Raw genomic sequence first — 25,065 nt, 5'->3', positions numbered from 1 at the left:
TTACTTTTTTCAAGTAACGAGTAAAGTAAGGGATTACTATTGCAAAAACAGTAATTAGATTACCGTTACTTTCCCGTAGGAACGCTGAGTTACTGCGTTACTAAAACCGTGATTTTTTGCGAGAATGTCTCATGACAGTGACGTAAGCAAGTGCAACGTTCGTGACAACAGCTGTGTGCAGATCAACAATGGATCATATATCGAGTGCGGGAGAGAGTATGAGCGTGCAGCGTTTAAAGCGTGGAAGTACTGACCTTACTGTGAGTTTGATTCCATAAAAAGTGACAAAAACATTAGTGTCCGCTGTGCGTGGGAAGAAAACTTCTTTTTACAGCGAAAAAAAACCCCTAAACAAGCACCGAGTGCGCTACCACGTAATGGGAAACTCACAGAGAAACTCGCGGATTCTTCAACTGACCGCGGCACACCTGCACCAGGGTAAACCTACGCCTACCCTACTCCTGCTTTACAGGTGAAAATAGAGCAACAGGACCGCTGAGTCTTTGATGTTATTTATTTTCTGCTGTGTTTTACTTGCATCTATTTGAAAGACTGAGTGTAAACACAAAAAATATTTTATTTTATGTGCTGGAATGTGCAGAAAATAGGTTTAAATGTTAAACTAATTTCTTCCAGTCAGAGAATGTTGCATATAATTAAATGTTTGCTTGATGCATAAAGTTAAAAGATTAAAACTAACAAAACAAGTTTAAAAAAAAAGAGACTTTTCCATTTGATTACATTTTGTATGATGGATTATGCAGAAAAAGTAAAATTAGGCTGAAAGATCTATCGCTTTATCACCTCATCATGTTTTTAAAAAGTAACTAAGTAACTAAGTAACTAAGTAATTAATTACTTTTGAAAATAAGTAACCAGCAAAGTAACGGGATTACTTTTTTGCGGAAGTAATCAGTTTTTAGTTACTGATTACTTTTTTCAAGTAACTTGACCAACACTGGTGGTAACCTTACAAAACCAAAACAGGCCGGACCCTCACGTGTCAGTGTCCGCATGTGTGCGTTACCTGCTCCAGCAGGTCTTCGACCTTCCTCTGCCAGCCCTCCCTCGCTGCCATCATCTCCAGCTCTTTTTGCTGGGAGAGCTGAGTCATGGCCGCCTGTTTGTCTGCTTCATACTCCTCGGTCAACTCCTCCTTTAGCAAACGCACTTCTTCCCTACAGAAAGACACAAAGTTTGACTAAATTAATTACATTGTACATTCAGTGTGCGTGTGTGTTCACGCTGCTCGGTTTTGTCCTGCTAAAAGACATCTGTAAATATTGCATGCGTTTATAAACTTGCTTCCGACTGTGTTCATTTCCTATTCGTTCTCATCAATATACATGAGTGTTTTGGGGAGACGCCGACTTGTTGGGATAATAAGTGTGATTGTGAAGAGGGCTGTGAGATGACAGAGACGAATGAGAAAAGACATCAGGGGAGATGGGCTTCCTGTTTTTCTCTCTTTTACCGCAGTGCATCTCTCCATTTCCGATCCAAGTCATCTGCCATCTTGTCCATCTTCTGCTTCTCCTCTGTTCTGATGGACATCACTCTGGCCTCATGCTGCTGCTTCTGGGTTTCAATCTCTTCCTGCAAATACAAAGCGGTGCACAAATTTGAACTCCAACAGAAATCACACAGTATCAGTATTCCTGATATTTTCTTTTGCTATCTTAGTCTGAAATCAGCAATTGAGTTGGTAAGAAACATCTGCACTGTTTATGAGTTGCACATTTGAGGAGACATCATGTTTTATTGTATCACCGCCACAGATAATACATATTAAACCCATAGCAGGCTGAGCTCAGACTTCATTTTGGGGAAATCAAATGAACACCCCCCCAAAAAAGCGTTTACCAAATAAATTATATATGTAAGCATCTCAAGATTATAAAATTTAACTCATTCTCAACATAAACAGATCTGATATTTAGATTTTCAATTTATGGTAATTTTATCTCAGGGCCTCGTTTAATGATTTTGTTTTTTACAGCTAAACAAAAACTGCTGCTGCTAACAGCGTGAAGTGCCACCTTCAGTCTTGGAATATGTGACCTCTTCCACTAATAACTGCATCCCAGTCCCAGTCCCTAACCCCGGTGTGCAAGACGACTCAGTTTCACAGCTTGTGTTTGAGTTCTTTGCAGGTCGGCAAATAAACAAAAACAAAACAAAAAAATTGCAATATTGTATCAATACAGGAAAACAACAAATATATATTTTTTAAATAAATTAAAGAACTCTGAGATTACTGCGAACAAGAGTGCTCATCTCCTCATGCATCCATCCTGAGATAATGGTAGCCGAGAAAACTTGATGATAAACTGATCAACTGGACACACTGACCGGTAGCTTGGCAAAGCTGCCTCCTAATTCAGAGCACAAATGAGCTGAATGAGCCTTTGTCAATAAGCACAACTTGAAGGGACTGTATTCTGGTTATATTCCTATAGGACAGGAAGACTGATGAGCACAAATGTAATAATTGAATGTGAATTTGTAATTATAATTGTCAACCTGACCCCATTCAATCATAGTGTGACATCAGACTGACTGTCTTGTGGCAGATTCTAGTAACAGTATTGGTTCGTTTGACATAATTTTAGGCCCCAATCAATAAATATGTAAAAAAAAGACTTTCAGAGTAAAATCTATAATAATGCAGGCAGGTAATATCTAAAATAACCTTGGTGTTTTTAAAGTGCTGATGCCCTAATAGTGTAAGTTTAAAGCCGCATAAAGTAAAAAAGTGCATTTTCTTTTTTCTCCAAGTCTGCATCTCTGACCAGATGCCATATTTCAATAGCTGAAGCTGGATGACTCATACTGTAATGCCCACTTCCACATGCATTTATAATGCCATGGCTACAGGGCATTTATAATGTGCTGGTTTCAAGGCAGAAACAAACTTCACCGGGTCAGCTGTTTCCAGCTGCTGAAGAGGCTGCAGGCTGTAAGTGCTGATGAGCTCATTAGAAGAGCTAAAAGCTCTCTTGTTTAGCTGCAAGGGGAAGCACATGAGTGGTTAAATCCACTGTGAGGACAATTTACATTTCTGGGAATCTAAATAAGATTTAAAAAAAAATCTGTGCTTTTAGATTTCTCACAAGTGGAGATGATTTTTGGAGGAGCAATGCAGGAAGAAACATATGACCAGTTGGATTTGAGTGTTTGTGACTCTTACTAGCTACTGTTCATTATTTAAAAGCCTTTTTTAGGAACAGTTCACAGGTTATCTGGGGACTAGATATTTATAGTAATAAAGATATATGCTTCAGTAAGCCACAGTGGGCTGGATTTCTCTCAAAAAGCGACCGATGGGCTCAACGGCAAATTAAGAAAAGAACAAAAAAAAAAACCACAGACATGACTCATGTTTCACTTGTTACTTTATCCTAAACAGTCTGTATTTGTTTCATTATACTTTCACTTGAATAATTATAATTCTGAATCATTCATTTCTGATAAATCAGAGACTATAGTAAAGGCTTACCCACCTACATTAAAGCTAACTGTAATTTGCATCAGAGGTTAGTGAGGGTGGTGCAGTTCACTCCAGCATGTGGGGCCCTTCAAAGTGTCGCAAGATAAATCTTGCACTACAAATGTACATCTATATTTATATGTTGTTAAGAATAAAAATAAATTTAAATGAGTCTATATAACAAGAAAATGTAAAGCTGAGGTTAAAACTATTAGCCCCCTTATGAATTTCTTTTTTTAACAGAGCATTTATAAACATTTCTGCACACAATAGAAGAATTTTTTCAGAAAAAAATCAAAATGACAAAGCTTAATATTAAAAGCGGACCTTTTTAAGTGAGCCATAGCACAAACTACTGTTCTACTTGAACTCTGTGATGCTTAAACCTCATAAAATCAAATAAAAAAAGACTCTGGAAAGAAAAATAGCCTTCAAGCCAGACTGAAGTATGCTAAAGATGACCAGGAGACTATTCATACTGGAAGCATGTCCTTTGGTCAGATGAGATTAAACTAGAACTGGGAATCTCATCAAGGTGGAAGGAACAATGAAAAACGAAGGATGTGTGAAGATTCTGAAAGTCGGGAGCAAAGCTGGGTCTGTGCCGTCGCTTTGTCTTCAACACGACAAAGACCAAAGTGAATGTTACTGACTGTCCTGCACAAACCCCTGACTTAACTGCCACTGACCACCTAATCTGGAGGAGTTTGAGAGATTCACTAAAGAAAAATGGGCTAAGACTGATCAGGAGGCATGTGTGAGACTTGCTGAAAACAAACGTTCAGATTCTTTGTGCAAAGTGTAATAGTGTAAGCATCCAAAATAAAACCAGCATGTTTGCAATCGCTGTGTCAAATACTGGAAAAAAAACATGAAATTATTTTGTTTTTGTGGAACTTCTAACAACACATCGAAAGCACGAAACATGCTCAAGTACTCATGACTTAACAACAGGCTGCTTGTCTGAGGAACACATGATGTAATCTCTACAATGACATCATAGTTTATAACATTTTTTTTTTAATTTTGTGAACTTTCTGTATTTAAGGTAGAAATAAAACATGAGTATAAATGAAACCATCTCTCGTTCTACTTTTCCTAACCTAGTAATCTACTTAAAGGTTCATTCTGTGCTAAACAATAGCTGGTCTAAATTTACTGTGAGGCCGGCCTCTGCTGGTGTTGAGCTTGTGTCTATGCTAATGAGCTCAGTGTGAACACAGGATACAATCCTGTGTCAAGCTTGGCTTTTTTACTGCCCCAGTCCTGCTCTTTAAATAGCCCTTTAAATAAGAAGCCTGGTGGGAATTCAAAGAGCACCATTCTGCAGTTTCATTTAATTATCGCTCTTCTTATAGCCTCTCTGCACTGTGCTTCTTATTAACTCTTCTTTCTGCCTTTATTAACAGTTGTTTTAATTCCTGTTACTGAAGCTAAGACATTTCCACACTTTTTCTGTCCCTTTCTGCATTTTTGTTCTACTTTAAACCTTTTTATTGTACAGTCCTATGATGATTCAGCCTTCCCAAATTCTCATTTGATGACTTATTATCATGAATAAGTTCCTTTAAATACAAATATCATCCCTATTATTAATAACAGTATTAATAGCTATAATTTTAATGAAAGGATCGAGTCGCTCCCTCCTCCTCCTCCCCTGCCACAGTAAGCCACGCTCTCTATCACAAACGCTCTTCCTGCGTCTCACACCAGCAGGGCTCTTTTCAAACATAGGCCCACTCTGCTCATAATGGCCTCATCATCATTATCTCACAGCTGGCCTTCAGCACCGCGCTTGTTTCTCAGTTAACTCTCATTTCCTGCTCTCCTGCTTTCAAAATGTTCTTCCCCTCTCCCATCCTTCTATCCTCCGATCCTTGCCTGTGTCCCCCCCCCCCCCCTCTCTGTCTCTCTCTATTCGGTCATCAGTGAAGGCTTTTTTTTTAATCACCACATTTATTTGACTGACTGAGCTGTTATTGTCAGACTATGAGACAGGCTGTCACACTGACTTACTATGTCAGGAGGCAAATTACCATCTGCCAGTCTCAGTGTCGGGTCTGAAAACTCTTGACTGGTTGACCCAACCTGTCAAGACTTTTGCAAAGGTTACTTCAATTCAGTAAAATCTGAGTCCCAGAAAGTTGGTAAAATAAAAGCTGGGATTTAATCCATTAAGTTTAAGTGACTGAGTGTGTGTAACAAGGTGCATTAGACAAAAAAACAAGAGCCAGAAACTAACAGCTCTAAGTTTATCCTTGGGGAGCGACGGTTTAGCTCACTGGAATGAGCAGGCGACCATATGCCCCACGGCTGAGAGCGGCCGGCCAGGGTTAGAGTCTGATACGCGGTCCTTTGCCACATGTCTTCCCCTCTCTCTTTCCGCCACTTTCCTGTCAGTCTTCACTGTCCCTATCAAAAATAAAGCCATAAAAAGTCCTCTTCCAGTCCCTAAAAGCCCACTCTCTTTTGATTGGCCATCTTCTGGAAGCCCACTGAGGGGCAATGACCTTATAAGGAAATCTGATTCAGAAAGAAAACAGACTAGAAAGCTATCAGTGGCTTACTTTTACATTAATTTTATGCTTATACAAATGTTTACTTCAGTATTTGCACCTTTAATACTTTCAACACTTTCTACAAAACAAAACAAAGACGATAGAATTTGCATATTCTCAGCTGCAGTTTAACGCTCTGTTCATTTGTCTAGATCTGAATATCTGAGTGTGACACTGATAACCAATCTGTGTAATTTGACACTCTGTATGTTTACATCTTACAGGATTCTAAAACAAATATTAAGAACTGATCTGTGACTACTGAAGGAAATACAACATTTCCTTCCACTGTTATGATGACATCCAAATTTACTTCTGTTTCTGTCCCACTGCAGTCTCTGCTTAACTGTCTACATGATGTTAGAGACCAGTTAACACAAAATTTTCTCACCCTAAAATATAAGGCTGAAGTTATTGTTTTTGGAAGACACGCCCCTTTTGGATAAGTTAACTGATACCTTTGGTCCTCTTGCTCGTCATCATTCCCACACTGTAAGAAATCTCAGAGTGTTTTTAGAAAGCTCTTTTAAATTAGAGAAGCAAGTGTCCACAGTTGTGAAAAACACTTTTTTATCAGTTACCTGAAATTGCCAAAGCTCAGCCTTATCTTCCTCCTAAAGACGCAGAAAAACGTATTCATGCCTTCATCACACTGGACTACTGCAATTCTCTCTGGGTCTTCAGCACTCATGTCTCCATCAGTTAATCTAAAGTGCTGCTGCGCGTCTTCTAACAGGTGTTAGAACGTATGAACACATCACTGCAGTTTTAGCAAATTTACACTTTGTTGCTTATAAATGTGCTATAGAAATAAATGTGATATTGATATTGAAGTGATTATCCTCAGTAAGACTTTATTTTATTGGGGCGTTAATGCAGGAGGACCCTCATTTCAGGTTCTCCAAACCTCAGTACTGTCTTTGTTTTCTCCTCACCTGTAGGTCAGTCAGCAGGTTGCTCGTCTCTCGGACGCGGGCTCGAGTCGCGTCTAGCTCTATCTTGAGTTTCTCCTGAGTTTCCTTCAGACAGGTAATCTGCATCTGAGCTGAATTCAGGTTCTGTTCCCCCTCTCTCACCAGCTCCTGAAGGTGGGACACCTGAGGAGACAACCACTCAGTTGATTGAGACGTGTCGGTATGCATGGAGACGATCAGGTCATGCTGGTCATGCGTTAGCGCTCCAGTAAGAGCTGACTCATACTTCCTGATTGGCCATGTTGAGTTTGGCCGAAAGCTCCTCTTTCAAGTTGTCGAGTTGCTGCTGGAGGCGATCTCTCTGCTCCTCTAATGACAGCCGTTTAATCTCAAACTCCTGGCTCATTTTCTGGAGACGGGAAGAAAGAGAGAGAGGAAGAAAGGAACAAGATTGGATGAAAAGACGGATGAGAAGAGCGGGAAGGATAATAGGACAAGAAATTGGGCAAGTTGATTAGTGCTGGACCATGAAACTAGAGATTTATTCTACATTCTTCCATGTCTAAAATGTCTTTGTGAGACAAATTCTCAATGCATGTTTTCAATATGAAAATGCTTTTTGCCCGTTTTCCTCTGATATAAACTTAAAGTCTCTAAAAAAAATGAGGAGATTTAAAAGCAACTCTATTGAAAATCCAATTTCTGCCACAATGTGGAGTCATGGCAGCGTTTGAGCGTGACGCAGGGCTACTGAATGAGGAAAAGACACGTGAACTGTCATTTACACTTAAAAGGCCATCTCTTCAAAACATCCAGTTTCTATAATCCTTCAAACCAGAGCGTCAAATCCTTTCTGGGCCACTCTGGATTTCTCTTATGAAAATCTCCTTTTGATCTACTTCTTAAGTCTCTCTTTTCAGTAAATTGCTGAGATCCTTACTGTCTATGCTTTATGATACACCTAAACAATACTGAGCTCTGTTTGTACTAACAGTGCTGAGCAACAGGTTTCTGGTTGTTCGTTCTTTGCAGATACTATTATTTTACTGTAAAGGTGAATTTAGAATATTTTCTGGATCTTCTGATCATCTGATGTTCGTTACAGGCGAATACAAAAAGAGGGCACGTACATCTACTTATTCAGCTGTGCAATTGCCTTACCAGTGATCAATAAGGGTTCAGTCATTAGTGTCTAATTTGCAGCTATTATTTATCATCTTGACATCCCCGTTGGGTTGAGGCAAGTTGTATCCATCAGAATCTCTTCAATGACGTGAGCAAAATACAAAGCAACCCCCCTTTTAATCTTTCCCACATGGGAGCCACCCAGTAATCCACATCCTCTTTCTTTAACCCACTCACAGGAGAGCCACCTTTCCCATGCAGCTTTAGAGCCACAAGATTAAAATTAAATCAGAGCTTGTACTCTTGTAGCCCCGACTCACAGATTTGAATTAGGTGAGAAGCACAAACTCTTGGAAGGGAAAAAAAGCCAAGCAAACAAATAAAACCTGCAGCATTACAACATGCCGGTCACACCACCACGCAAGTGCAAGTCTTCAGCCAATAAATATTTAGATCACGTCTCAGAAGAAGTGAAACAAAGACATGTGAACAAACTGAAAGCTTTGAGAACTTAGAAATGATTTATAGCGCGAGACGCAGCATTTCAATCATTCAACTCTCTGCCAGAGATCCACCTCAGCGATGTGTCAAACATCACCTGCAGAGTCATACATCGCTGACACCACGGCAGGATGAAAGTGTATAAAAGTAGAGCTGGTTAAGAGTATTTTTTACCTGGATGGGGCAATAATTCTATCAATCGGCAGGTCAAGGACAAGAAACCCTTCACTTTTAAATGAATAGTGAGGGCTGCTTAGCTTATGTCACCTAGTTATATGATATTGATTCACATGTTGTTGAGAGCGGGATCGTCTCCAACTCCCTGGATTTCTTACATGGTTAAGATGGAAAACTGGTGGATGGACCTCACTGTGGCCACTGCACTGTTGCTGGAACTTGTAATGTCTTCATACTCTTTGTTTTGATAATGTACAGGGGTTTTAAACAAACTGAATGGGCAACAGTTATGCCGGCCCACGCCAGCTGATGGCTCGTCCTACTGATGATCTCATATAGGATTGCAATATTTAAGCTTCTTTAGCCCGCCTAGAGTTGCTGCACATCCACAAGCTGCTTTGCAATCCAGCACCACCTTCCACAGAGTGCTTCACTCAATCCATGTCAAATCTTGTGTTACTGCTCTGGTCTGTGAGGGGTCTTCCTCACCCGTACGCACGCGTATAGTGTTTGTGTTGAAATGACTGCAAGTGGAAATGAAATCGTCTTTGACTACAGCGATCCTTGCCTCAGTTAAACATATTCAAGTTTCACAAATAGAAAAGAGAACACGAAATTTGATTAAGGACATTTTTACGATTGTTTAAAAACCAAACAATTCATCTAGAACTATGGTGTCAAAATACGGTGGCCCTGAAAAGACTCCAGTCCGGCCTATTTCCATCTTTGGAAATGTTCCCTTTGTAAAGGAGGGCAAAAATACTGGACTTTTAATTACATTTTCATAAATTTTACAGCTTTTCCTGCTGATAAAGACCACCGCTAGAGCCATCATACGACACTAAAGTAATGACGTAATAGAAAAAAGTTCCTGTTTTTTTAAATATCGGCTATAAAAATGTGTTTTTTTATTTTTTATTTTTTTACAATGTAGAGTCAAATAAATAAATAAATGAATAAATAAAAACTTTCTGCTTTATAATTCCAAAACTGTGGAGGTGATGTGCTGCCACAAATCATTTATAATTCTATACATTTCTTACTAGAGCAGGGCGATATTTATCACGATATAGATTTGAAAATTTGCGATAACGATATAACTGACGATATAATTGACACTAGACAAAAACTTTACAACTCCACAAGTTTATTAGTGCAAAAAAAAAATCAATGTATTTTCACTTAAACAAGCAGCTGTTTTTTTATGTGCATTAAAGTTATATAAAAATTTAACAGTGCAAATTCCTTGCTGACAGTTTGACCAAAAGACATTTCCAGTGGAAATTGGCCGGCATATCCTCAGCATAACCACAAAACTTTAAAAGAGGTTAAACAAACACACAATACGGTAATATTATGTTGAAGCACAGTACGTATCACTACGCGAGGCTCCTGACTACGGTAGCCGTAATGCTCCAACAATCCATCAAGCGGTGCGGCTTCGTAGCTCAGCAAAGTCGTACTAAAACATTTGACAGATTTTCGAGCGCCGTGTACATAAAATCGTTTCGAGGTCAGTAAACACAACCAGAATTTAAACATAAGGCAGACAGGATTATAAGGGGCACTGTTGATTTTCAGAAAAATCAAAGGATTGATTTTAAGTGTGCCGTATTTTCCAAACAACACGGTAATAACGACGGCCCGCTAGCATGCGCCACCAAAAATAGTGCTTTGTTGTGTATCTGACGGACGAAAGCCAAACCAGTTCAACACCACTGAAGTTGCAGCATTTTCACAAACCAATTCTGGTTCATCCGTTTCATTTAACGATCCGCTTTCGCCCTTCTCATTCTGCGTTGCCGCCATGTATGTATGTAAACAAAGGCACTGCGCATGTACGTTTTACCCATATTCTATCGCGATATTTCATTTTCTTGTCGTTGCCCAACATTATACCGGTATTACCGTGAACGGTATGATATGGCCCAGCCCTATTTCTTACAAGATCTGTCTTTACTGATAGACAGAATTCTCTAACTACAGCAGCATTTCTTTATTAGAAAAACTGAGACAAGCTGTTGAAACTGCACTTCTCCTTCTTATAATGAGATATCTCAGGGATTAAATGTGTAGTTAAACATCTTCAAAGTGACAGAGAGGGGATTTCCACCTGTCTGACCCACTTAAGCTCAAAACAGGCTCTATGTGGACCTCGATGAATGACTTTGACATCCCCGATCTAGAAAACAATCAGCACAGTAAACAATGCCGAAAGTGACAGTTGGCCGCTTTCGTAAGCTTCAGCTGCTGCCATATTTAAAAGACAACACGCTGCTGACACTGAGTAGAAAGCTGCATCAATGCCAAAAGCCTATCACTTCATTATGGACACTTTCATTTTTGACTGTCCTCTTTAAACTGAGAGAAGCTGCGTTCACCTGCAAACAAACCCATCAGAGGAATGAATCTACATGTGCAGCAGTGCAGGGACATTAGAAACACCAATGAAAAGTCTTTATTCTACTGCTGTCTCATCTGGCCTTAAGTAGACCGTGGTGAATTATGAATTAATACAGCACAAGCAATTTGTAGAGTTAGTCGCTTTATTGCTTCGGTTGAAGAACTCGTTAATATCCGCTGACAGTCGTAAAACTAACAAGTACAAAGATGAAGACGTTTTAGAATATATCGACTTTTTCTTCTTCTTCTTCCAAATGACCACTTCTGTCTCTTTCTTTTCTGTCTGCATCTTTGTCTCACCGTCTCTCGTCCTGCATCCCCTTTTTCATTTCAGCCCAAACAAAAGCAGACATTAATCTAAACGCAGCTTCGACTTACATAATATTTCCCTTTTTCATCAACCCCTCCATCCATTCTCTCCGTCGCTCTGTCTTTCAGGGAATCTATACACACACGCCCACACGCTCATGCACGACTCTCACTTGGCTTAGAGGCAGGATTTAATGTCAATGAAAATCAACCAATTAGCAGTCAGCTTCAAACAGCATCCGAAGTGTGAGCTCACGAGGGGCGAAAAGAAAGGAAAAGAGAGAGAGAGCAACATTATGAAAGAGGAGAAATATGGGACGAGACGGAAGAGAGAAAACACCGAGCGCAAAGTGATTTAAAATGCAGCGTCTAATCGTTTCAGACCAACAAGATACGTCTTCATTTTGGACGGCAGGCTTTAATATTAAAGGAATGACTTTTGAGACAAAGTGTTTTGTGTTACTCTGTGCCAGTCATATATTACACTGCCTTCATGCCTCTTAGCTGATTCATTTTAATTGGATGGAAGCAAACTCCAGTATGTACGCTGTCCTTTGCTGAACTTCAGCTCTAAATGCAGCTGGAGCCATGTGAGCGTGAATAAAGGGGGTGTAATGTGCTGCAACAGATATAAACAAGAGAGAACAATAGGACCTACTATTCTGCTCACTTTTTGCCTTTTCAGAGCAAAACAGTCATACTGGCCTATAGGATAATAAGATAAGAGAGCAGTGCAGCCTTTACCGAGCCCCATAGAGTGATTTGCATTTAACCCATCTTAAGCATTGGGAGTAGTGGGCAGGCAGCGTGCAGCACCCATGGACCAGCTGCAGCTGTAAGGCATGTCTTGGTCATACTATACTGCTCAATATAAGTTTATCCTTCCTGACACAGTTTGATGGAAAGGTTAGAGGTTACTGGACATTCAGGATAATCAGGAACTTTAGTCAATTTGATACTCATGTGTTTTTCTTACATATAAAAAATAATCAATATTCATTCATTATTTCTCAATTCGAATTTTTTAACAATATTTTAAAAGACACAAAACAAGTGAAAAATCAGATTTTCAGTCTGATTGAGCCACCACAGTTGAGCCACACCTCTCTCTGTCTGTCTGTCCACAGACTCCTCCTACACAATCATCTAAGCTTCGTACAGGGGTACATCTATATTATCTCTGTCACACATTTTGATATCATCATGTTGCCTAGCAACCACCTTGCTAGGGGTAGCGGGCAAAAATGACTTGCTTTGAACATTTTTCCACCTCGAACACCTTACAGCGTTATCACAATAACGTCTACTTCATATCTGCAAAACTTTGATTATCTGTGATATTTTATGAGACGTTGTCATGTTGCCTAGCAACCACATAACAATAGACTAAACATTACTGCAGCGTAGGCATCTTCTAGTTAGTGTAATAGCGTGATCAAAAGATTTTGTCAAAGCAGATCATTAATGTGACTTTTATCGCCTTATGACTCACGTGAGGCTTAAAACAAAGAAATTTGTTACAGATATTAAAGAAGATACTGATATTATACGTGTGTGTGTAAGAATAACCAGATGGCAGAAATCTGAAATAGTGTGTCAGAACCAATTTATAATAATATTTTTTAATATAGGCAAAATTCTTAATTCTTATAGGCTTATATAATTTTACACAGACAGAAATAAATCATTTAAAAAGTTGAACCTTTAAAATGTTATGGGTCTTAATCCTATTATCCTTAATCTATAGGATAATATCCTTTGAAATTGGTTTCTTAATTGATTTGACTTTTCTATATTATTTCTTTTAGCCCTAAAGGAAATTTAAATAAGTAAAATCACTATGAAGTAATTAGATTATTGTGATTTTAAAAACACTGACCTTCTGCATTTTCCTGATCCTGAACTCGTTTTATCAAATGATTAGTTGGAAAGAAGCTGAACGAGTACATCATCAGGAGATCAAAATCAATGAATAAAAACTGACAAGAAATCCTAGATTTTGTGCTCATGTGACGAGCAGGCCTGTGACTAAAGGTGTGGGTGGATTTTCACAACTTTCACACTGTGCCGCAGCAACCTGGTCCACGGCGCTGCCAGCACTCTCCGAGGTTCAGCATCAACAAGCTAACATACTAGAAATGTAAGATTAACCCCAGACAAGGTTTGGACAGGACTTTGCCCACAGTTGTCCTTTAGCACAGAACAGGAGATCAGCAATTTTAGATGTGAGCTCACAAAAAAAGAAAAAAACAAAGAGAAAAACACAAGCCCACCTATTGCTAAACACAAAGAATTGAAAAGATGTTAATTTGGCTATAACTAAAAGGTGGAAATTCTAAGAGTTACCTTGATGGGGCAGGGATAGCTCAGTAGGTAGAGTAGTGGCCCCATGATCGGAAGGTCGAGAGCTCGAATCCACTGACTGGCTCCCCCGAGGTACCTCTGAGCAAGGCACCATCCCTACACACTGCTCCCCGGGCGCCCAATGGCTGCCCACTGAGTGAACGGGTTAAATGCAGAGAGGAATTTCCCCACAGGGATCAATAAAGTATATATTATTATTACTGAACATGGGGAATACGAGTGTCTGTGCCCATTGATTAGACAGCTATTCCCTGTAGTTGAAAATAAGTTCATACCTACAGAGAGTAAGATGGCGCCAGCGTGTACGGCAGGCCATCGTCGTCTCTGTTGTTCAGCTCTTTTCCTTGATATTTGTTTATTATTTGCTATCTTTCGGGCACTATGCCCCCCAGATGGTTATGCATTAATCACCTATGACCGGGATACTCTGTTAAATCTTCATTTTCCCCCCTGTGCTGGGTTGGATCAAGGCTGGAATTTGGGAGCTGCTTCCTTTCCACGTATCATCTCTCCACTGGTTCATACGGTTCCTCTCTCTGCCCCCCACCTAAGAAGCGTTACAGGAAGCGGGGCAAACGGAGTGGGTTTCGGGTTCGCTTTAAGGCTTACCTTAAAACATCAGCTGCAGCTAATTCCCTCACCACCGCGGGGATTATACGACTTCCATCCGCTCGGGATCCATTGTCCATTGTCCTTCAGGCTGCTCAGCCATCGCTGGATCTGTCCGGTCGGTAAACAGCCTGTCCGGTTTCTCCGGTAGTCTCTCTGCCTGTTCGTGTTTGGATTGGGTCCCCCAGCGATGGTGTACGGCACAGGAATTTAAGCCAGCTAAGACGTTCTTCCAGCAGAAATAAGATGCCGATCTCTCGGATGGCTTTATTAAACGCAAGATCACTGGTGAATAAAACCTTCATCTTAAATGACCTCTTCCTCACCTCTCAGCTTGATGCTCTGTTATTGACTGAAACTTGGATTCGTCCTGGTGAGTCCTCTTCCTTTTCAGAGCTACTACCTCCGGACTGTGTGTTCTTCAGTTCACCGAGACCCTCGGGAAGAGGTGGAGGCGTGGCCTCTGTTTTTAAAAAAGTTCGGCAACTGCCCTCTCCTACCTATTCTAGTTTTGAGGTTCAACTATTGGAGCTTGCCGGACCCCCAACGATTCTATGTGCTGTGATTTATCGACCACCTAAATATAATAGGTCTTTTATTTGTGAATTTGCTGACTTCTTGGGGTCATTTTTATTAAGTTATGACCAAGCCCTTATTACTGGAGATTTTAACATACATATTTGTTGTGCTGATGACCCCCTAGCCAAGGATTTTCATGCCCTAATTGACTGTTTTAACCTTACACAGTGGGTCAGGGAACCAACTCATCTTAAAGGCCATACCTTGGATTTGGTCCTCTCATATGCTTTGGATATTTGTACTATGGACGTTGATAATGCTGGTATTTCTGACCATTTTTTGGTCATGTTTGATGTTGAGCTATGTGCAATTGATTTAAATTCTAAAGGCTGTCATCGCCCTGTACGTATCATTAACTCTGAGACTGTGGCTAACTTCATTACGGCCTTTTTAAACTTTGCCTTTTTTGATCCAGACTTCACTGATACTAACTGTTACACACCTCCCTTGGTTGATGATTTTGCCAAAGCTATGCTATCCACCTGTTGTTCCATCTTAGATACTGTGGCCCCTATAAAGATGAAACGTCCCAGAACTTCTCATCAACCATGGCTAAATGACACTATACGAGCTTTATGTCGTGTCTGCCGTCAATCTGAAAGGAGGTGGAAAAAAGACAGGCTTCAGATATCCTATGACATTCTTTGTAGGAGCCGCTTTCTCTACCAGAACTCAGTAAAAGCAGCTAAAGCAGCTTTCCTATCAGACATTATTGAGACTAATAGCCACAACCCCCGAATGTTATTCAAAATTTTTAATTCGGTGATAAATCCCTGTCCAGACTCTTCGAGCTCAGCCTCTCAGGCTCTCTGTGAGCAATTTCTTAATCATTTTAGTGGAAAAGTTTTATTACTGAAGGCTTCACACTCTCACTCTCTTGTGCTGAATCCTGTTCATGTCCACCTTTTCTCACTTTGAGGTGTTATCACTCCCCACTCTTAAGGGAATAATTGAACAATTGAGAAACTCAAATTCTGTGCACGATATCCTTCCATCCCGAATTATCAAGAAAGTTTTGAGGAAATTGGGCCTTGCATCTTATTTTTAATGAATTTATCATTGGTAGTGGGCTGTGTCCCGACTGCTTTAAAACATGCGGTAGTGCACCCCGTTCTTAAAAAAAGCAATTTTGATCAGAAAGACCCTGCCAATTATAGGCCAATCTCAAAACTTCAGTTTTTTTCAAAAATTTTAGAAAAAGCCATCTTTCTCCAAATACAGGCTTACTTAGTTGCAAATAATAAGGGATTGGATTTATATAGCGCTTTTCAAGGCACCCAAAGTGCTTTACAATGCCACTATTCATTCACTCACTGGTGGAGGCAAGCTACGGTTGTAGCCACAGCTGCCCTGGGGCAGACTGACAGAAGCGAGGCTGCCATCGGCCCCTCTGGGCAACACCAGTAGGCGGTAGGGTAAAGTGTCTTGCCCAAGGACACAACGACCAGGACAGAGAGCCCAGGGATCAAACCAGCGACCTTCCGGTTACAGATACGCTTCCCAACCCCCTGAGCCACGGTCGCCCCAAATAATATTACTGATAAATACCAGTCTGGCTTTAAGCCACACCATAGCACTGAAACGGCCCTGCTAAGAGTCTATAATGATCTTCTTGTATTTGCTGACTCTTTGCTGCCGTTTTAGTTTTATTGGATCTGTCTTCAGCCTTTGACATGGTTGATCATAATATTCTCTTGAGGAGGCTAGAGCATGTTGTAGGCATCAAGGGTTCTGCCCTTAACTGGTTTAATTCTTACCTCACTGATAGATCCTTCTCTGTTGTGATGGGAGGATACTCTTCCTCTGTTGCCCCTCTCTGTTGTGGTGTTCCCCAGGGGTCTGTATTGGGCCCTTTATTATTCTCTTTGTATATGCTACCCTTGGGCTCCATATTTGAAAAATACAATATTTCTTATCACTTTTACGCTGATGACATTCAAATCTATTGTCAACTGACTGATGATTTGGCAGCACCACTGAACTCCCTGTTCGATTGCCTGAGCGAGGTTAAAGATTGGCTGTCAGATAATTCTCTCGTTTTAAATGAGAAAAAAACTGAAGTTCTGGTGTTCTGGTGTTCGACAGCCATATTCCTTGAGAGACCAGCTTGTTTGACCACTTTTAAAATCCTGAATAACATTGCGCCCAGCTACCTCACTGACCTCCTCAATCTGTACACACTTGTCGTGCATTAAGATCATCAGGTCAATTACTCCTGGCCCAACCTAAGTTTGGACTGAAGACCAGAGGCGATCGTGCCTTCAGCTGCACCCAACCTTTGGAGCAGCCTCTCTGCTTCTATTCGAGCCTTGGACTCTATCCAATCCTTTAAATCAAGATTGAAAGCATATCTATTGGACTTGGCTTTCCTGACCAGTTAATACCCTTTTAAATTTTAAACTTTTAAATCTTTAAATCTTTTATTAAATTTATTATTTTATTACTAATTTTACTGCTGTTTTTGTCTTCTTAGTGGATTTTGTATTTATCTAACTCTCCTGGTCTGTTAGTGCCTCTATCCTGTCTGTGCTAGTGCCCGATCTGTACCCTGTTATTGACTTATGTTGATTCTCCATATTACTGTGAAGCACTTTGGTGTGCCTTTGGGTTTTTAAATGTGCTATATAAATAAAACTGTATTGTATTGTATTGTATAAAGGCCTGTTTTTGCTTATTTAGCTATCCAGAATAAGTGAGACTAGTAAGAAAGAGATGAGTCTGCCCAGCAGTCTTGTTGTTGCTGTTATATTAAATGGATCAGGTTAAATTAATTTAACCTGGGTAATCTCATCAGTTGTCGTTGCTTCTTTGGCAATAAGGCCGTTCGTATTCTCCTCACGTAACCCCTCCCCTTTGAAGTCAAAGAGAGGAGAGCAAATCAGGAGTGAAAAAAAGAAAAGTTGAAGAAGAAAGAAAGAGAGCGGGCGACAGACTGAAAGACGCAGAGGAGAAAACACAGGCACAGAGAGATGCAGCGCTTCATGTCTTTAGTCTTAATGTTGACCTAATTAAATGTTGAGGGGGGCTGCGCGTTTCTTTTAGAGATACATATTTTTTTAATGACTAAAGCCATTTGCTCTGAGGGAAATTAATTGCAAATGCTTCCGTGAAAAAAGTGAGAGACATAAACCCTGAGAGAAACCTTCGGCTGTTTGTGTTCCAATTACTGTTTTTATCCCCCCCCCCCCCCGAAAACATCTTTATGGCTTCTTTCATGCTTTATCGTTTTATAAAGAATGATGATCAAGATGGTTACACAGCAAAAAGTCAAAACAAACAATCTTCCTTTAGTTTGAATATCTTAAAATAATCCAAGTGACCAACACTTGCTGAGTTTGTGATTTCCTTGCAGTGACACTGACAGTGGGTTTGGCCAAAGACAGCAGTATGTAAATGTAAATTCTCAGTCATGTGCCAACACAAAGAAATGCAGCCAGCAGAGTAAAGACGTAACAGAGTCAGTCTGATCAAAACTGATTAAAAATACACAAAGACAGAGAAATGATTAGATGGCATTAGATTTTAATACCATCTAATCAGAAATGGCCAACCCACCGCCTCCAGCCTGTGCCCTTTACTTGGAGTCTATGAAACATAATCTTCATTCATACGAGTGTTAATTTTCTTTAAAAAAAACCCTCTACTTAAGGCTTTTCAATTTGGTTGAAAGTGATTGAAGGGGAATAGACGCACCGCCGCATGACACTCTCCAGACCCTCGTGTAGCTCTGACTTATCAGACTGCAGATGGCAGGATACTCCCTCAATAGCGAGAGGGAGACAAGAATGAGTGAGCCATGGCTTCCGCCGTTACTGGAGCTGGAGCATTCACTCTATAAATGATGGACATAACTTCTGAATTGTAAAGCTAATGTGAAGTGCCTTAAACCTCTGTTCCTTCTTGCATCCCGTCCAGGTGAAGACTTCTGATAGTAACAAGAAGGCTGCAGAAAAAAACCCCCAAACCCTTCCTGGTGACTTTATAGTCTCAGTCACTAGTTTAAAGTGTGGCAGAGTTCAATTTAAGATTTTTATTTTGTAATTAACCGTCTTCATTGGAGAGGAAAGGACCGTAAAGCTGGGTATGCCCACCATCGGGGTGTGATGGATCCGACCTCCACTAACGGTTTCAAAACACCAAGACGAAACGGCTCGAGGCGTCTCAACGGGACAATGCTAACCAATGGGTTACAGTTTATAGGCTTAGCTAACTGATGACACAGCTCAGGACCAATCACGGTCCTCCACCACAGCGATGTCTGACTCAGCGGGTTGTGGATGAGAAAAGTCGTCCACTTCTGTGACAGATGGTTTAAGGTTCTGTGTTACTCTGTATTTTTCCTATGCCCCGAGGACCGCTGAGGTACTCCCGCCTCAAACATCCACATACCCTCCTCAACTCTTACAACTTTTCAAAATGATGGTGCGGGTAATGTTCAGCTCAGAGCTACAGAGAATTAATGTCTTTCATTTAACATTTGCAGAGGCTCTTCTCAACATTATTATTACCAAAGTGTTTAAATTTATTAGTAGCAGTGAACTCAGAATTTGATGGTGAAATGTTCCTTGAACCTAATTTCTTATATCCAGAGGCAGAGAAAATCAGGATGTTGGAAATGTTGTTTTCAGCTTTTAAAAATATGTGAAGACTTTGACCAAACATGTTATGACCAAATGAGGACACCACAAACAAATGCAATTAATAAAAACCCATTAAGATCATGAAGTACAAACAGACCTACTGTGTCATGGCTACGTTTCTGCGACTGTGCTCGTGTGCATCTTACATGTGCAACAATACCATCTGTCTGTCACACTGTCTGTGTTGAAATGATGACTTTGCTCCTCATATTTTACTTTTTTGTATCATATTTAGTGTTTGATATCCTTGAAAATAATGAAGAAAACCTTGTGAAGGATTTTAGGACAGTTTTTTGGACCAAAAAGTTTCCATTCGTCAGATTCAACATCAACACCGAACCTTCACACTGGACTCACCGTGATGAGGAGTTTCTTCTCCTCCTCTTTCTCTTGCTGGGCTTCCTCTCTCATCACCTGGTGTTTCTCCTCGAGCTCCTCCAATGCTCTGACCTGCGCCTCCTTGAAGCGAAGTGTCTCCTCCTCATAGTGCGCTCTCAACCTGGAGAGCTCCTTCTCATAGCCCTGGTGTTCCTCGCGCAGAGACTGAGGACAAGAGGCAGATTAGAGGAAGTAAAAAGGCTTTTTGTGACAGACAAAGAAAGGATAAAAAAAAGTACCTGTTCCAGTTTGAGCACTTGTTGTTTGTGCTGGTCGTTGGCGGTCTGGCTCTGGCTGAGCAGAACCTCCCTCTCCTCCTCCAGCCTGCTGATCTTCTCCTTGAGGCGGCTCTGCTCCTGGTCCAAGTTCCTGATGGTCGCCTCGTGGGCCATCTGGGTTGCCTGCAAGGAGCCGATCTGACCTGAAAGCAGTCAAATTGAAATCATGTGTGTGTGTTAAAGAGGCTCTACAATCAGGAATCTGAGCTAACGTTTAAACTAGATGTTTGTTATTGTTATTGCTGTTTGAACGAAGAAGTGGCCTCTGCAGCAGAGTTATTAAACAGGAAGTCGGCAGTCTGCTAATTTAAAATATCAGCTGCTTGTAAAACTTGGTGGGAAAAACTTTAAATAACAAACAAGAAAAACAGTGTGGTGCAACAGTGTGGTTAGCTGAGCAGCCAGAGGGAAAGCAGATGTTCTAAAAAGAAAAGCAGTCAAAGGAAAAGATGTGGGATGAGTTTATTCAGACTATTTATGACATAAAAGCTCAATTTCAATCTAGTAATCATAGGAGAGCTTTAAAGTTTCTATAGACGCTTCTGTAGAGATCACACAGTATAAGGCGTGAGCACAGGCACCATGACACGCAGACACCCCTTGGCTTGAGCCCTGTATCACTAACCAACCTGGACCTTACGAGACATGAGCTGTTTTTCCCTTCATAATACAAAAATGCTCCGCTGCACCGATGCTGGAGGGAAAAAAATTATCCATGCACATACATTTCCTCAAGGTGCAAAAAACTGTGTTTCAACCATTCGTTTGTGGCAGCTGGACAAAATAAAACTTTGCCCTCCACGAAATGGTTTGTTCTATTTTTGGAGCCCGGCACCCCGCTGTCGCACTCTCTGCGTGATATCCTCACAAACAGGCGTTGACCGTGACTGCTAAAGCTGCACACAAACTCCCTGCAGTCATATTGCCAACTACACTTTAATCAATTGGGTGTCTAAACCGCTTTGTAAATCAGTCAACATATTCTATTCGTGGTGCATTCAGGTGCACCATGTAAACTCGTAAATCTACAGCTGAACGGCTATGAATGTTGTTCAAACTAAAAGAAAAATCTTTACATGAATTTGAGTCCAGTTAACAGCAGAGTTTTTCAGTGTGTCTGAGGATTTTGAATGTTGTTTTACTCCAACGGTTTTGATAAAATTACAACAAATTATAATGCATTTGTTTCTACGCAGACACGTTTTGACTGCTGAATTTAAATCATGTCATTAGCAAACTTTATTGCACGGGTTACAGAGGTCTACGAAAAGGCTAAAAGCCACACGTAGCCACGAATGGACCAATTAGAATAAATGGAAATACCTCATCAAATTTTAAACATACAAGCCGAGATTTACAACATCGGTTAATTAAGCATGAGGAGCTCTGCTGGACTCGCAAATTTAGCTGAAATTTGCAAGCGACGATCAATTATAAAACACGTTGTGAAACATCGCTTTCGTTTGCAGCAGTGTTTGAGGATTTCTTTTGCAAATTGGGGAACATGAAACACAATCGTGAGAATAAGGATGACAAATAGCAGACTTCCTCTTTAATGGATGTGTGAAACATCTGCACACAGCACTGCACTGTGGTGAACGCCAGCAGTCAAATCTTACTGGCTTTGTGCAGGATTTCAGTAGCCTGCTGCTGAACTCGTTCCCTGCTGCTCTCTAGTTCATACTCGGTGTCCTTTAGCTGCATCACCCAGATCTCTCCGTCCTGGATTGCCTCTTCCAGCTGCTTGTGAAGGTTCTGCAGCACGCACAGAAACACACACACGCACGCTCAGCTATGTTACAACAATACAACGTTTGGCATTTTAAAACCTCAGCTCAGACTCTCCAGCTACTTCCAAACAGATCTGCCTGCAGGACCATCAGTGCACACTACATTTCCCACCACCTTAAGATTCTTAAAAACACTCTCCACCCCGAGGCTTTCTGTTTCCAGAAAACATTTTCCATTCAATTTATCCCACTTTGTACTTAAAACTGAAGCAAAGAAAAACTCTTCATATTATTTGTACTATTTTGGGAAATCCTGCAAACAGATGAATGATAAAACCAGCAGTAGCGGCATTAGTACATACTGCTACATTATTTTTCTGTCATTACAAAAACATCAAGGGAATCTGGACCAGAGGGTTTTCATTGTTTTGTCTTATTCATTTGATTTGACAATAAAACATGGTGTTCAGCCACTCGTACCCCACACACCTTGATGGTTCCCTCTGCGTTGGCCAGTGACGTCTGCAGTCTGTTGGTCTTGTCGCGGTTCTCTCTGGCCTCCTCCTGAGCTTTCTGAAGCTCACTCCTCAGCTTGGACAGTGAACGCTGCAATGCCACTTCCTGCGCCTGGAACTCCTTACGAAGCTCGACCTTCACGAGGACACAGAATTAAATTAGTCACTCTGACACAAGAACACAACGCTTATAGCCAGCAACACCTGCCTGTGTGAGTTAAAAGGAGACGACACAAGCAACCTTGAGAGGTGCATTGAGATAAATGAGGCTTTCTTTAAGGCGGTGTCTCAAAAACTGCTACTCATGTATCAATAACACGCAAGTCCACCACCACTGACAAAGACGCAATAAAAGCTGGACTAATTAATCCATATTTTAATATAAACAGTAGATCAAACGCCTGTATGTAACGTAAAAGGTGTGAGTAATTACCTCAGGCTTCTTTTCAAATACAGTTTTGGCTTTCAGGGCTTTAATTAACCTCGTTTCAAGCAGCAGCAGGGAGCAATAAACCATGAATAAACCCAACCCACCTGCCCAACAGCAAACACAAAGTTGGCAAGTAAGCTCGCAAAGACATACTCACATCAACACACTGGAGTCATGTAAGCTTAAACGTGTTTGGTAATCAAACAGAAACATGACTTCTAATGAACGTAGATCTACTAAAGGCAAAAACGGGGAACTGTTTGCTAACAATAACACATTCAAAAACACATTCCCATGAAAAATGTATGTAAACTATCAGCATTGTGTTTGAAGTGAGTAAACCAACCAACTAATGCTGCTTTTAGATTCTTAATGTTAGGTAATCCTTTAATGGTGAGTTTGTGTGTGTTCACAAAGGCATACTGTGCTTCCCTAAATTAACAAAAGTTATTCAGAGGTCATTTTCTCTAGGTCAGTGTTTCCCAACAACTGTGCCGAGGTGTCATAGTGAGAAATGATCAGGTGTGCTGTGGAAAATTATCTGGTTTCACCTGATTAGTACTCTAAGCGAGCGGTCCCCAACCACTGGGCCACGGACCGGTACCGGCATGGGAAACAGGCAGAACAATTACATTCTCTTCCACTAGAGTGCAGTACAACGTTTTGCCCCAATTAAATGGGTTGCCAACGTCCAGTAAAACAGAAGATGAAGAAGAAATTATATAGCCATGCTGTGAGTGAGACAACGCAGCGTGTATTAGAAATAGATAAATATTTGACAAGAAAAAGTAGTCAATCTGACCTGGGTCCCGGGGAACATTTCAACCCAGATGAAGGCCCTAGCGTGAGTAGTGGTCACAAGAAAGCAAAAAAGGTACACTGAGGACAAACCGAGCCGATTGCTATACCCGGTGCGCGGGGAAAACTGCATTTTAGTTTGGTGGTGTGCCGTGTGATTTTTCTAATGTGAAATATAATAATATATACGCGCTGGCTCCAAAAGTTGGGAGAGACTGCTCTAGGCAGCTTGAGAAAAATAGCAGCGAATATGTACCAAATAATGAGCAAGAAAAAAAATCAAAACAAAAACACCATCATGGCGTCGGTCGTGTAAGTGTGCGAGTGAGCTAATCACAAAAGTACATCTACAAGACAACAATATCACCCTGCTGTTTTCAACAGCTGCTCTTATGTTTGATTTATTAACTTTAACACCATCTGCCTGTTCTTACATATGGTATTTACAATTAAAATCATATTAAGCAATGACGAGAAATGCATTCAGGAGGTGCTGATTTTGTATTAACAGACCCAAAAATGAAGCTGTTCCTGCAGCGGAAACTGTACTAATGCAACATATTATACTTAACAAACAGAGGGAATTAGAAAAGGTCTCACATCTAATATAAAACTGTTTCAATAAAGGGCTTCTACCTACTAAAATTGAGAGAAATAAAGCCCTCGGCACTATTTGACGGCTTTATTCTAGACCAATTTCTTGACTTTTTTCAAGAATTTTATACAAGCCTGTTTGTTTCAACACATTTTATTGCCTGTAGCTGTACTGCAACGGAATAATTGTCTTAAGACACACAACACCTGTTAATAAAGAGAGCACTGTGTCTCTCTCAGGAACATAAACAGCTACAGGCCTGATACAGAACAACATGTTTCGGACTCTGTTTAATAAAGCGGTACAGTACTCCTAACAAATGAAAACAAATTAAATGCCTGAGTTTAGTACTTAAAATGTGGTTTCTGCTTTTCTTCTTCTCTGTCATAAAAAGGAGAGGAATAAGCTTTTACCTCCGTCCTCTTCCAGGCCAGCAGGTTCTCAGTGGTGAGCTGGTGTGTTCTCCTCATGGCCTCCAGCTCTCTCTCATAATACTCCTGAGCCTTGGCCAGCTTGGCCTCATACTCCTCCACCAGGCGGACCTTATCCTTTGTTAGCTCCTCCACCCTCTCCATCAATGCCTCCACCTACGCCAAGAGATGGATAAACAGAGAGCTTGTCAAGACACATTCCAAAATCCTTTTTTAAAAACAACAAGTCTTGAATAGATCA

At 40.7% G+C, this 25,065-nt stretch overlaps 1 protein-coding gene across 3 annotated transcripts in view; it reads right to left on the bottom strand.

Annotated features, from left to right (window-relative positions):
- fam184aa (family with sequence similarity 184 member Aa) overlaps positions 1-25,065 on the bottom strand; it is a 75,784-nt gene that overhangs the window by 30,369 nt on the left and 20,350 nt on the right. For 2 of the 3 annotated variants that reach the window (XM_076879976.1, XM_076879977.1), the window contains exons 6-14: positions 24,807-24,980; positions 22,536-22,706; positions 21,945-22,080; positions 20,287-20,468; positions 20,027-20,212; positions 7,249-7,371; positions 6,984-7,145; positions 1,475-1,596; positions 1,028-1,178 (exon numbers count right to left, since the gene is read on the bottom strand). In XM_076879976.1, the coding sequence (XP_076736091.1) occupies positions 1,028-1,178; positions 1,475-1,596; positions 6,984-7,145; positions 7,249-7,371; positions 20,027-20,212; positions 20,287-20,468; positions 21,945-22,080; positions 22,536-22,706; positions 24,807-24,980 (1,407 nt within the window). The remainder of the gene's footprint in view (positions 1-1,027; positions 1,179-1,474; positions 1,597-6,983; positions 7,146-7,248; positions 7,372-20,026; positions 20,213-20,286; positions 20,469-21,944; positions 22,081-22,535; positions 22,707-24,806; positions 24,981-25,065) is intronic. The other variant, XM_014412224.3, reaches the window with a different exon arrangement.

This window comes from Maylandia zebra, linkage group LG23 (assembly GCF_041146795.1).
Source record: "Maylandia zebra isolate NMK-2024a linkage group LG23, Mzebra_GT3a, whole genome shotgun sequence".
NCBI classification, from domain to species: domain Eukaryota; kingdom Metazoa; phylum Chordata; class Actinopteri; order Cichliformes; family Cichlidae; genus Maylandia; species Maylandia zebra.
This window is presented reverse-complemented; position numbering and strand designations above follow the sequence as displayed.